Here is a 15089-nt window from a genome sequence, read left to right on the forward strand (position 1 = left end):
TAAAAGAAACTCTGAAAATAAGTTACAGAACTACTTTTAACGATCGTTGAAGGGCGCCGCTCTCGACTCAGGCGACGGAGGGGGTTTGAATTTGTTCAGTATGAAGCAAATCTCCCATCGTCGATTATAGTAACCTGTATACTCATCGTGACTCCGACAGAAAAAAGATCACTCAGCTCAGACTTACCGATCTCACGCTTTCTAGGGGGCACAGTAAAACAGAAGAATATCGTTATCGAAATGAAATTCAAAACATGTAAAAACCGTGTCTCCAGACCAGGCCTCCAGAAATCATTGGTGAATAAGATAAACGTCTCGCTTGTATCTATATAGCAAAAGGACACTTCTAGTTGACTTAGTTTGATGCTTCGTTATAGCTCCTTCAACATCAGTCCAAAATTTCATTTTGCTACTTCCTATGCGCACATGTCTGCATGTGAATTCACACACATTTGTACGGCTCCAATTCATTGCCATCTATTAGATGGTTAGGATTTTACGATCAAACATCTTCGGTCCCAATTTCAAATATGAAAAAGAACTAATTAATTTGTTTATATACAGGATTCTCTCCATTTTAAATTATGAGGCACATTTTATTTTTTGTTAAATCAATTCAGTTTTAATTAAAATATACAAGTTAGAATCTATATTAAAATTTTAATTTATTTAAGAATATTATTTTATAAAAAATTTAAAATTATATAAGAATAATTTTTTAATTCGATCAAAATTAAGTAAATTTAATTATAACAACTTTAACGCAAAATTGGTAACTTATTAGAGCGGAGAAAAATATTTACGCGGAATAAATACTCCGATATTGGCAAAATTTATAGAAGTACTAGAGTGCATCTTAAATAATGAACGTAGGAGAGAGTATTTTTATAAATTACTCCGTGGATTTACCTCTGTAAATGGTTTGCAAGAAAGACATGATAAAGGTACAGCACAAGTGTATGACAACTAATGGCGAATACTTTAATCATGTTTTATTAGAGCATCTCCAACCATCTAAAATTCTTGGCTAAAAAGTGAGTTGTCATACTTAAAATAAAAAAATTTAGCCAATAGCTCCAAAAACTCAACTCCAACCATGCTCAGCTGTTGTCTGTAAATTTAGCCAACCTCCCGTGGATGGCTAAATTTGTCGAACCTCTACAGGTCTGTAAGAAAATCTGTAGGAAGATTGTACATCATTTATTACCATATTGAACTGATATATTCTATTTTAACAATTTAAAATATTAATAACATACTATTTTTAAATTATAGCCAACCAATATAGCCAGTACCATTGAAGCAAAATGTCTTACAGGTTCAGCAAATTTTACATAATGTCTAACAGGTCCAATTTAGCCAACGATTATAGCCAATGCGGTCGGAGATGCTCTTAGTTTAATAGTTTTCGCTAGCTGCATTAAGGACAGATTAGGTCTTAAACTAATAGCCCTTTGTTTAGGTTTTTAGCGTGGACCGACAACTATTGGATATGCAATTAGATTTTCCCTTCAACATTTCAAAGGATTCGCAATAGAAAAGACCTGTTCTCACTGGCTTGTGTGTTTGAAATTTGTGGTAATAGTCTGTCGCATGAATAATTTGTACATATTACTCTATTTCAAGGATAATGCAATCAAACAAATAAATCCGTGTGTTCCACCAAGCAGAATGTAGATACAATTTCATTACTTTTCTCCGAAAATATATATTATTGCTTATAAAGAAGACGATATGATATTTATAATTTTGAACAATTCGATAATCACAACCATAATAAGCTGGTCTCATATATATGTTTACGTATCCAAACCAAAACGATTATTGGCTTATTTAACATGTTATAACATATATACATTTATTCTTGCAATTAGGACATTAACTCCTCAACCTAGCTAGCTGCAACTTGCTAACAAATAAACTCCGGATATTTTTTGTTTTAAAATGATAGTCATTTTGACCTTTTACACATAATTTATGATTAGAAAACATATTCTTATAGTATATTATTATTCAATTTTTTAATAAAAAATTTAGATCTATTTTTTTATTAAAAAATAAATAATAATATATATATATATATATATATATATATATATATATTTTACTTTTAAAATTGCTTATAAAAGGTCTAGATCGTAGATAGAATTGAGCATAACGTAGCTTCTCAAATAACATGCGCAACATTTGTCATCAAACATATCGAGAAATGCAAAAAGTAAAAGCTTTTATGAGCTTCGAGAAATCGGTTTCTGCTCCAAAAACAAATTATAATCCTTAATCAGTTCTTAATAGCATTTGGCAGAAACATTGACACTTAAGTCAAACGAAATCACCCTACTAATAACTTTAAAATTACACTTTATCCAGGTTCGAATTTCCATTATAAATAAATAAAATGAACTGGAACCTACCTGGAAAGTGCTTAAAATATGTCACTACACTTGCGCATTACACAGCTTCGTTTCAGTCATTATGAGCCCCATAATTTGCAAGCCCATGGTGAGTGTGTGGATTTGTAATGATAGTGGTTGAAGTGAATTCTTTTTTGCAAAGTTTGATTGTGTGGGCTGCGGGGAGAGTGACATATCGTCTTTATTTATTTAATTTTGCTGATAGCAGCAAAGTAGCAGAGTGTAAAAGTGCAGGAATAGGAGGACCTTTGACATTGAATTTTAGGCAGCATTCATGTACCAATCAATACTCCATAGTGGAGTACCATATTTGTGGAGACCATGAGAATGATCAGATGCATATATATGATGAGATTGATTAAAATTCATCGATTAAACTGGACATAACATTTATCGAATCCATGAAATATTGTATTATTGTGTATTGATTGTATTTATTAATTCGGTTTTTCTAGTGTGTGCCCATGGGCACATATTAAGCACTAAAATTCATAAATTTGGAGGGTTTTTATTGGCTTACCCTTTCTAGTAATGGTGGACCCCCTGCATTTACAACAATCACACCAATATTTATGGATTTTAGTGCTTAGCTTATACTCTTGGGCACACACTAGACAAACCATTGTTAATTATATTTTGAAAATGCATATTATCAATACATCATTTCAATATGATAATAAATGATATAAAACTTTTTAGATGGTCGACAAAAATAGATAGCATCAGGTTGACTATTATAAACAAGACAATTTATCATTAGAGTTAGGTTCTTTTTTATATACTCTTAAATATTTTTTTATTATATTATATATATCATTAATTTTTAGCTAAAAAGTGTACATGATTGATAATACAATAAGATATTAATTTCTAAATCCAACTGAACCACTTCGGACTTCAGAGGAAAGTAATTTCTAAATCGGGCCAACTAATGAAAGACCTTCACTGATTCCCCAATCCCCATCAAGTCTCTCTTTTTCATGCTTGGCATTTCTCACCCACGGGTTCAAATAGTGGACCTTATTAGATGACCCACGTACTAAACACACTACTCACATTTGGACATTTGGGCCCAACTTCATGGGCTTTTAAAAAGTACCGTAAATCTTTTACTACCAACAATCAAAGCGGTTTACAATTTCACATGGGAATATCTGACTGGCACACACATCAATACAGATGAAATGTATAAATAATAGGGGTCGTTTGTGTGAACTTAATATAAATGCTTTTTGCTTAAAATAAATAAGTGGAGTAGAAGTTGGAAGCAAAATAAGACTTATAAGTGATTAAATAAGTAGAAATTCTGAAACAAAAGCTAGCATTCCTAACTTTTTATAAGTGCTTCTTGACTTATTACACAAATGGTACGATAAATGCTCATAACTTATAATCGAGAATCTGGACTTATAAGTTTTTACCAAACACCCGCATGATATCTTTAACAACATATAAAATATTTCCTAAAAAAAAACATATAAAATAGAAATATATATGCTAATTCAATCAAAACTGGAAATATATTTTCGGCTCTAAAAGTATCTTTTATTCGGCAGAAATTTTTGATTGATTAAACTTTTATACTTGTAAAAATCATCATAATTTCATTATCTCTCACTCGGAGTGTGTGTATATATATTCCTCGAGGGTTTTCGTCTTAGGTTTCTGCAAGCCCATCTGTGTGTTTTTCAACGCCCTTAAGAACAAAGGTAAAAATCAGCACTTACAATTTTGTTTCGATTATATAAAATTTATTATGTGATTTTTCTTGTCCATAATTTGAATTATCCTTATCCTTTTTTAACCCTGGTAACAACAACTGCTAATATTTCATTGGTTTCTTACATGGGCTCTCATATATTTTTGTAATCTAGGGTTTTTCAGTGTCTTTTGTGGATTGTATTGGGATTTGACCATCTGGGTAGCTTTGATTTTGATAAAGATTTGACGTTTCTTTGATAAAGATTGGACCTGTTTTTGTGGGTTTGTTTTAGTTTTGAGCTGATAAGTATTTTTAATGGCTCGGTTGATTCTTCCATGTAAAGGTTCAATTGGTATTTCGAGGACTTGTCTCTTGGGTTTGATCTCCAATCCTCCTGTGATTATTCGAAACCATCTTATCTTTGTATATATGAATATAAATATATATGTTTCCGAAGAAGAAAGAGTGGCAGAAGATGGTTTTTTGGTGTTTTGTTTTCAGCCTTTTGGCTCAAATGTGGCGTTTCATATTAGTATATCGAGTAATTGGATTAGCTTATAGTTTTATGTATTAAAGAGTCCACTGAGTACTAAATAATTTTTATATGTTGTAATGTTTGGAGTTGCAGATTACAAGTTTAAAAGTCATCAAGCAGGTTAATTTGAGGGCTGCTCACTTTTCTGTTTCTTGTTTGCAGCTTTACTCCAGGTGCTGTGTTAGCTCTTCTGGGCACTCATCCCAGAATATATCTAGATATAGACGTTATCTTACTTCAGAGGTTTGTGCAATATATTTTAGTTGAGCTGAACTAGATAGGAAGTATATGATTGATATATGCTGATTCTCTTGTCATTTAAAGCCTGGAACTTAACTCTTAGTGTAATAATATCTTTCTATTATAGGTACCGAGTCGGAGAAATTATAAATTCCTGTGTCACTCATTTCCCGTAAGTTGTATCTCAACTAGAATCAGTTTGTGAATTTGTGGCAAATGATCATGTACATTAATCATGTTACATTGAAACCTTTTTCAGAGTGATAGGAGAACTTGTCGCAGATTGATTTGTTCTGTAGCAACAGAATCTCCGCAGCAAGTCGAAGAAACGACCATGGACATGCCAAAGGAAATTTTTCTGAAAGACTACAAGTCACCTGATTATTATTTTGACACTGTAAGATCCTTATCTCCTCATCTGGAATGTCTAAACTGCTTGAACCTACAATTTGTGAGCTTTCATATTCAATATATGAAATTACTTGAGTTGATGCATATATATGCCAGCTCATCACTTTATGTATTTACTGTTACTTCATGCTCAGGTGGATCTTAAATTCATACTGGGTGAGGAACAGACAGTTGTCTACTCCAACATAAGTGTTTATCCGAGAGTCGAAGGTATCACTAACAACTAACTGTTCTTCAGTATTTCGATATTCTCAGTTTACCTGGCTTGCCACAATCAAGAGTAGAAGTACCGAACAACTTGAGCTGATTATTTTACAGCAGTTTAGAGACTTTAAAATACAGATTTTCCTGATATTCACCACTAGTAATTACATTGGTTCAAAGTCCTCTCAGGGCATGATCCCAGTCAATTAGTTTCCTTAATATTTTTCAGTTATAGTTTTCATTCAACTTATTAGTTTTATTTTCACAGGTTCTGTTTCTCCGTTGGTCTTAAACGGTGATGATCTCAAGCTGCTCTCAGTGAAGGTCAATGGCAAGGAGCTGAAGGTGTGGAGTTCTTTGCCTTTCTTTAGTTCAATCTTCTTGTAGTGTAGTGCTTAGCAATGTCAGCCTGGTACTTCTGTTGCTTTTGATATTTTCTGATTCTGTTCCTGCAAGGTTGAACGTTTTACCCTATACTAGAACAGCCTGATACATGAGTATTAAAGAAATATTGAGCTACATCCATCTAATTCTTAGAACCTTTTATTGTATGAATGTGTTTCCTAACACTATAATTACCTTCAGGAGGGCGACTATCAGACGAATTCACGGCATCTGATTCTCCTGTCGCCTCCAAACAGTAAATTTGAACTGGGAATTGTTACTGAGATATGCCCATCGAAGAACACGTCATTAGATGTTTGTTACTTTATTCCTTCTCCTCAAGTCTTTGCATATGCTTTCTATATTACGAATCTTCTTCTGTTATTATGTTCTTTGTCTTTTGACAAAATCAGTTCTGAATATTTGTTGCAGGGTCTTTACCAGTCATCAGGAAATTTCTGCACACAGTGTGAAGCAGAGGGTTTTCGGAAAATCACATTCTATCAGGTTCTTTACTTCCGTAGGTAATTGCTCGTAGTTTTAAATGTTTTGTCCATGCCTAATGTGTTTTATCATCTCTATCAGGATCGCCCCGATATCATGGCTAAATACACTTGTCGTATTGAAGCTGATAAGCTACTGTATCCAGTTTTGCTGTCAAATGGGAATCTCATTGACCAAGGAGACTTAGAGGTGAACCTTACTTTGTTGTCATCAGAAGATTTTTGGTGTGTTATGTTATTGCTACCTTTTAAACTTTTGTCATAATACAGGGAGGCAGACATTATGCACTTTGGGAGGACCCTTTCAAGAAGCCATGCTATCTGTTTGCATTAGTTGCCGGACAGTTGGAGAGCAGAGATGATATCTTCACAACTCGCTCAGGTCGAAAAGTCTCTCTCAGAATATGGACCCCTGCACAAGATGTGTCAAAGACTGAGCATGCAATGTATTCACTCAAGGCAGCTATGAAGTGGGATGAAGATGTACGTCGTCGTCATGTTTCTTTTATTTTATATTGATCATATGTTTATTATGAATAATCAGTGCCAATATTTTACTGCATGCTTTACTTGCAATTAGGTTTTTGGTCTTGAGTATGATCTTGATCTCTTCAATGTAGTTGCTGTTCCAGATTTTAACATGTAAGTTTCTTACAGTTTTGATGTTGTCTTAGTTCTTGAATAGTTTGTGTATTTTTTAACATCTTTTTTTGTCATAATTCTCAGGGGTGCTATGGAAAATAAAAGTTTAAATGTATAAAATCTCCTTTCCCCACCCTCTCTCTCTCTCTCTCTCTCTCTCTCTCTCTCTATATATATATATATATATATGTATATATATATATGTATATATGCTTGTGTACATTGTATATCTGTCTTAAAGTTTTCCCCTTTTTCCTCAAGAATAATCTTAATCCTTTGTGCACAGATTTTTAACTCTAGACTTGTTTTGGCATCTCCTGAAACTGCATCAGATGCAGATTATGCCGCAATTCTGGGTGTTATTGGACACGAGGTTTGTCAGTAACTAAATGAAAGCTATGATACTCGATGTCCCCCTCATCTATGTTGAATATTTACAATTTATTTTCTTTGTTTTACAGTACTTCCACAACTGGACTGGCAACAGGTTAACTTCAACTGCTCTATTGTCTCCCCCAGTTTGAAACATTTTTGTTATCCTTAGGAGCCCTTATCTTCTGCCCTTCTTTATCATTGTGATTCAACCTGACAACAGAAATTTAAATTGCAGTACATGTAGTATCCTTAGACCTAAGTTGTGTATGCTTATTTAAATCTTTCAATTACTAAGAAAAGAGTTAACACTGGGACAATTGGCTATTCAGAGTTACATGCCGTGATTGGTTCCAACTGAGTCTAAAGGAAGGTCTCACTGTTTTTCGTGACCAGGTAGACTAATTTTATAGGCCTCACTACATTCAGCTTCATACCTTTACTATATGTGATTATTAAAATCCCAAATCTGATTGGCAGGAGTTTTCATCTGATATGGGAAGTCGTGCAGTAAAGCGGATTGCTGATGTCTCAAAGCTTCGCACATATCAATTCCCCCAGGTATATATTCTAAATCATTATCTCACACTTTTTATCTTTTCTTGTGAGGTTGGTCTGCCAAATCTGCTACATTGCAGAGTGTCCTCTGCAGTGAAGCTGATGTACTTGGGGGCCTATATATATACACGTCATTCTCTGGTCTTAATAAAAAAAATTGGACTTGTAGGATGCTGGTCCAATGGCTCATCCTGTACGACCTCATTCATACATTAAGGTATGAAATTCATCATTTCTACCCCCTAACCCCCCCCCCCCGCGTCCCCACATATTTTAGTGTATTCTCCTCCTTCAAAGTTTCTAAAACTGTATTTTGGTGAAATATTTAATGTATTTTTTTTTTTTTGTATTCTGACAGATGGATAACTTCTATACAGGCAAGTTTTATCTTGTTGAAGATATATGTTTTATTCTGCACTTCAAACTGATTATGTTGAACTTTTATGTTTACTGTGCTACCATTATCTGGTTTTGACTTAACGTTCATTGTTTTGCAAATCAATGTGGTCTGTCATTTGGAACTGGATTGAACCTGCAGTGACGGTAGGTTCAAAAAAACCTTCATCATTATCTTTGTTAGTCTTGATTTACCAGAGTAATGAAAGAATTATCTGACTGCTTTTCTGCTTGTCTTCTCATTTGCAGGTGTATGAAAAGGTCTCTCCCTCCCTCCCACTCCCCCCCCCCCCCCCCCCCCCAATCTCTCTCCCCACTCCCCTCAATATGAATAATGTGTTTCATCAAGGCTATGTCTTGATGTGGGCTCGACCATGTTCGTGGTCTTGATACATTTCCTGGCTTTATTTTTGTAAGGGTGCTGAAGTTGTTAGGATGTACAAAACATTATTGGGGACTCAAGGATTTAGAAAAGTAAGAATGCTGAACTAATTGTAGTGTATATGTATAACATAGATTTAAAGCTATTTAACTTAGATTCAAAACTTTCTTGGCATTTCCTTTATAGGGAATGGATCTTTACTTTAAAAGGCACGATGGCCAAGCTGTTACTTGTGAAGATTTCTATGCTGCTATGAGAGATGCTAATGATGCAGATTTTTCTAATTTCTTAATGTGGTATGCCATCTATCTGACTTCCTTTTTTGTTGCCTTTTATTAATTTATTGTGATCCTTAAACTTTTGTTGAATTGATATACAGGTATTCACAAGCTGGGACACCTAATCTGAGGGTTTCTTCTAATTACAATGCTGAAGCTGGTACTTTTTCATTAAAGTTCAGGTATTAATTACCATCTATTTGTACTTCTACTTCATAATCAATATATAATACAGAACAAGTAATTTGGTTATCCCCCCCCCCCCCCCCCCCCCCCCCCCCCCCCCTCTTTTTTTTTTTTTTTTTGGTGATTGTTACACACTTTTGTGCTTTGTGTTTCAAGTCAAGAGGTACCTCCAACCCCAGGGCAGCCAGAGAAAGAGCCTATGTTCATTCCTGTAGCTGTTGGTCTGTTGGACTCTAGCGGGCTTGACATGCCTCTCTCTTCAGTATATCATGATGGGAAGTTAGAGTCTATTGCAACTAATGGCCAACCAGTCCACACAACAATTCTTAGAGTTACAAAGGTTAGTTTCAATCTTTGACATTTACTTGTAGTCAGTATTAAGAATCAAGTTACGCTATATCAAGAAACTATGTTGGATGACTGTGGATGAGTCAAAAAAAATCTCACTACTCTTCCTGCTCTGATAATTATGCTTGTGCAATCTTGTGGGAGTTGGGGGGTTACACTAGAAGACAATTAGGCTAGTTTGTGGATTCTCCTCATTCTATCAGACCTCTAATTAAATGAATCTATAAGCACACTTCCTAGATTGCGATAATTGTTTGTGGGCTGCACGGTTTAGTCCTGAGCTTTTCTTTGTTGTAGGAGACCATCATTTTTGTTGAAATATTAAAGTTGAGTGTAGTGTTGCTCATAATGCTTCTTTATATCTTAATGTTTAGATAGATACTGTAACTGTAGTTAGTCAGTTGGAAATTGAATCTCAGCTTCTTTGGGAGGCACACCTATTGGTGCTATAGGTGATAAACGTTTCACCTGATCATGCAAGGTGTTTCCTAATATTTCTTTTCTGTCTCTAGTTTTTCTGCCTTTTTCGTGCTTACTATTTTGCTCTACTTTTTCTTGGTCTTACCTGGTAATATTATTTGTACTTGTACCTTCAACTTGCAGAAAGAAGAAGAATTTATATTCTGCGATATAACTCAGAAACCAGTTCCATCTATACTACGGGGTTACAGTGCTCCTATTCGTCTTGACTCTGATCTCACTGACAGTGATCTGTTCTTCCTTCTTGCTCACGATTCAGATGAATTTAACCGGTATGAACATCACATAATCGCTTTATCTTGTAAAGTTCAAATTTGACTTTAGCATAATGTAGTTTTATGTGTTCCATTTTAGTTGGGAGGCCGGTCAGATCCTGGCAAGAAATCTCATGCTTAGCCTAGTGGATAGTTTCCAGCACAATCGACCATTGGTTCTTGATCCAAAGTTTGTGAATGGTCTCAAAAGCATCCTTTGCGACCCAAGCTTAGATAAGGTACTATAATTTTCTGTATACTTCTAAAATATCATCCAAGGTGCAATTATTTTTTTTAATTTAAAATTATTCCCTTCCTTTTGTTTTCTGTTTTCTGTTTTCTGTTCCAAATTCCAGATATCAAGGGAATATGCACAAGTAACTTTACTTTTGTTTGGCAATATAGGAATTTATTGCAAAAGCTATGACTCTGCCTGGTGAAGGGGAAATAATGGACATGATGAAAGTTGCTGACCCTGATGCTGTTCATTCAGTTCGATCTTTCATAAGAAAGCAGCTTGCTTCTGAACTGAGAGAAGAACTACTCAATACGGTAAGATACCTCCAATTCCCTGTTTGGTGTGCCATTTACCTTGTCTTTTTCTTTTTATGTTCTTTTATTAAGTTATGATATGTTACAGGTCAAAAACAACAGAAGTACGGAGAAGTACATATTTGACCATGCAAATATGTCAAGACGAGCTCTCAAGAATACTGCGCTTGGTTTGTCAAATTTCAAGTTTTCCATCTTTTTGATGAATGTAGCTGTTGTAGTTGTCTAATTTCTATTTGTGTTTTTGCAACAGCATATCTTGTTGCGCTTGAAGATCAAGAATATACGGAGCTTGCTTTGCATGAATATAAAACTGCTACAAATATGACTGATCAATTTGCTGCTCTGGCTGCCATAGCGCAGAATGCTGGTAAAACTCGTGATGAAATTCTTGCGGACTTCTACAACAAATGGCAGCATGACTACCTGGTTGGTCTTTGCACTAGTTAGCCTTCCAGTTCTTCTTGATTACTCTTTTACTATGCCTTGAACAGTTTTTTGTATGTCGGGAAGTGATACTAACATCCTAGAGAATTTAATCTGCAGGTTGTTAACAAGTGGTTTTCTCTTCAAGCCATGTCCAATATTCCAGGGAATGTCAAGAATGTTCAAAGTCTATTGAACCATCCAGCATTTGACCTGCGCAATCCAAACAAGGTAAGATGACACCCACACACCCACACACAAGAACACAGACGCTAGGGGATTGTTGTATATATGTAGGTCAGTATAAATGCTTTAATACAAATGCTTGCATCTTATGCCTTGTAGTTGACTTGATCTATGATTGTTTCCTTGTTACAGGTGTATTCACTGATCGGAGGATTCTGTGGCTCGCCTGTCAATTTCCATGCAAAAGATGGGTCAGGCTATAGATTCTTAGGGGATCTGGTGGTGCAACTCGACAAACTGAATCCCCAGGTACTTCAAGCATTATCATTTCTGTGGTTATCATCAGGCTTTTAATAGCAAACACTAAAAACTTTGTTTACAATTTGCAGGTGGCTTCCCGGATGGTGTCAGCCTTCTCTAGGTGGAAGAGATACGATGAAACAAGACAAGGCCATGCAAAGGTAATAAATAGACTGTAGCTGCAATTTCTGATTCTAGGGATCATAAAACCACTTTTTCCCACATGAAATTACTTGGTAGAATTTACAATTTTAATTATATTACTTTTCTGTTCTCTGGACTAGTATTTACATTCGGTGTTTACAGGCTCAACTGGAGATGATTGTGTCTGCTAATGGACTTTCAGAAAATGTGTATGAAATTGCCTCAAAGAGCTTAGCTCCTTGAATATCTCAAAAGCTCATTTCTTAAAACAGGTTGGACTTGTTGATTCATCCTGAACTCTTGATATCATATTTTTGATTGCAAAAGACGCTTTCTAATATCACACTTTTCAGAATAAAAATATTTTGTCCCCATGATACTATAGGCCCGGTGTGATGTTAAACTCCTCTATTATAATAATGTATTTCACTTTGTGAGAGTTATGTTGGATCGCTTCCTGATTAGTACATGGTACTCGACTCAGCAATGCTAAAATGTTTCAAAACATTTTTGGTATTGTTGTGAGCATCTTATAGTTTTGTTTGGAGCTTCTTAAAGTTGGTTGAAATAAAAGTTTTAGAAGTATTCTACACAAACAATCATCAGAAGGATTGAACAGCTTCCTAGTACGTTCAAAAGGATCAATGTTCTCAAATACCACTTGGTTTTCCATGTATATCCCTGAAGTATACGAAGAAAAATAGAAAAGCGCGGCCTGCAGTTGCAGTTGTCAGGATTCAATGATTTGGTAGCTAATAGCCTTACATTGCTAATTTTGCAATTAGTATCAACTATTGGTCCATAGTTGGTCGTCAATATAAAGTTGTTTGAATCATTTAACTATTTCCTTCTACTAACCGGCTTATTTAATAATTAGAATCTGTATGTGGTTGCACATCACGTATTTTTCGAAACTAGTAAGATTAACAAATTAATCAGCAACACTATTGTTGAATATGTATGATGACGGAGGTCCGAAGATGGCCTCAACATCACCTTACAATAATTACAATACTAAATTATATGCAGAGGTGTCTAGTTAGAATTTCAATGGGGAACCGTTGATCTGATGTAATGATGCTGGTAATCACGAACGGGACGGTCTGAAGTTGATCACGAACGGGACGCGTAAAGATTTGTATTTGTGAGAAAAGTTTTTAAACACGTATCCGGTTTTGAATCAGTTCAAACATAAATACAAAGAGAAACCACAGTCTAGAGAAATGATAAGTATTTTGAAAAAATTTGAACATAAAATAGAAAAAAAAATAATAGTATAGAGTAAAATGATATGTATTTTTTATAGCCAATTGGCCAGTTCCATCATAAACAAACTGTTCTCGTTAATACCCACTCCCATCTCATATACCCTCATTTCTTTACGTTATCTTTTGACACGTTTTTCATTTATTTAAAGTGTAGTTTTACCGATATATTTTTCAAATTTTTTTCTTTTGACTAAAATTTGATGTTTAAACTTTTATCAAAAAAGGAAAATTTTAGAAAAAAGCTATAAAGCTATATGTTATAGGAGTCTCAAAATATATGTAAACAGTGAATGAAACAACACGGGCACGTGGGCATGCAAGTTTGGAAAATTTTACACAAAATTATTTGAAATACTATGGGTAATTTATGAGATAAAAATCATGGCTCCATCAATGTTGATATATATAATTTAATGGAAAGTGGCTAATTTTCTCACAGCTTCTCTAGAAAATAACTATAAATTCATAACATCTCAAAAATTATTAGAACAGATATTAATTTGTACGGCATATAAGCTTGTATTGTCAAAAAAAAATATAAACATATATTCATGGATATATGATTATTACAAAAGGAAATAACATAAATATCCCATCCAGGACTACGACGTGTATCCAGATCATATCTTTTGCAAGAAAGAGTCCGGGGCAGTTTGGAAAAATATCATTATACGTGGATGTAGAAGAAACAATGAATCAGAATACTTTGATTATGATATTACTAAAAATTTGATAAACTAAATGTTTTTAATTAAATTATAATATAATTAATAAATTATGAGATATTTTTCAATACTTCCTCCATCCCAAATTAGATGAGCTAATTGACTTTGGGCACGTAACTTAAGATGTATTGACCGTTTAGTTCCGAAATTTATTTTTTCAATTTTTCTTTTGTAAACAAAAGTTTCATACTTTAATTTTTATTTGTAAAAATAAAAATTTAAAAATAAGTAATGTAAGTATGTGCTCAATGAATTTTAAATTGTGTACATGAAGTTAACGAGCTCATCGGATGGAGGTAGTATTAACTAAAGACTAATTGAGTTGAGAATATATAGAACAAGCTCTGCGCACAAAGGTAAATGAGGTGGTTATGTAATGATAATAGGTGTAGTGGGGTCCCACTAAATGTACCTAAAAGGAGGAAGTGCCGACGAAAGGCATCGTGAAAATTCATGTTTGGATGCGCAAGCACACGTGCAAACTTTGTTGACAATCATAAATCTTTTCTTTTTCTCTATCTTTGCACAAACTCATTCATGGTCTCTTGAGTTTTATCTAATCACTATCGAATGGTGAATGGTCTAAACTACCCTTGCAATTTTGATTCACCGCGTGGAAAATTTGTAAAATAATTTTTATCAAGGGAGCGTCAAGCCTTGAACTTACTACGCTAGATAATTTGATATAATATATATAATATTAATATATATTGCTAACTAAATTAATTGTATAATAAATCTACCGAGTGATTTAATATCACAAAAATAGTCTCATATTATCTGATAGACTTCTATATTTTTGTTTCATTTTCTAAAGTTGTGTTGATATTATTTTTACCTTTATACCCCTATTTTAAAATAAGTATACTAGAAGTTTCTCTGCATAATATTTCTATTTAAATTTTATTTGTTTGGTCATTTCAATTTATCATCCGATTTCCTTTTTTCTTTATACCCTTTATTTAAGACAAATATAATTAGCAATTACTCCCTCTGTCCCTCTCAATTCTTAACATTGGGGACGGGGGCGCACCACACATTTTAATGCGCCTTGAAAACATAGTTTTATAACTTTTTTTAAAAATTTACTTTTTATGATTAAAAATTTAGTGTCTAAATTTTTATCCAGAAAAAGTAATTTTTTTAAAAAAAATTATAGAACTATGTTTTATAAACCCATTAAACTGCGTGTCAAGCAC

The 15089-nt window shown here is 34.0% G+C and overlaps 1 protein-coding gene across 1 annotated transcript; it reads left to right on the forward strand.

Moving 5' to 3' along the window:
• The first annotated feature begins 4259 nt into the window (after positions 1–4259).
• On the forward strand, positions 4260–12340 carry LOC108208852 (puromycin-sensitive aminopeptidase). The gene is given in 32 exon segments (XM_064088410.1): positions 4260–4512; positions 4814–4894; positions 5019–5063; positions 5151–5288; positions 5437–5512; positions 5775–5851; positions 6092–6205; positions 6323–6397; positions 6476–6583; positions 6664–6876; positions 6974–7035; positions 7120–7147; positions 7322–7408; positions 7497–7522; positions 7740–7803; positions 7888–7968; positions 8135–8182; positions 8324–8369; positions 8513–8622; positions 8779–8835; positions 8930–9039; positions 9123–9203; positions 9364–9547; positions 10159–10307; positions 10390–10528; positions 10695–10841; positions 10930–11011; positions 11095–11270; positions 11388–11498; positions 11646–11762; positions 11843–11914; positions 12060–12340. Coding segments are annotated over 32 exon segments (3066 nt in total). The 5' UTR covers positions 4260–4431; the 3' UTR covers positions 12141–12340.
• Positions 12341–15089: the final 2749 nt, after the last annotated feature.

Source organism: Daucus carota, chromosome 2 (genome assembly GCF_001625215.2).
Source record: "Daucus carota subsp. sativus chromosome 2, DH1 v3.0, whole genome shotgun sequence".
In the NCBI taxonomy this organism is placed as follows: Eukaryota; Viridiplantae; Streptophyta; class Magnoliopsida; order Apiales; family Apiaceae; genus Daucus; species Daucus carota.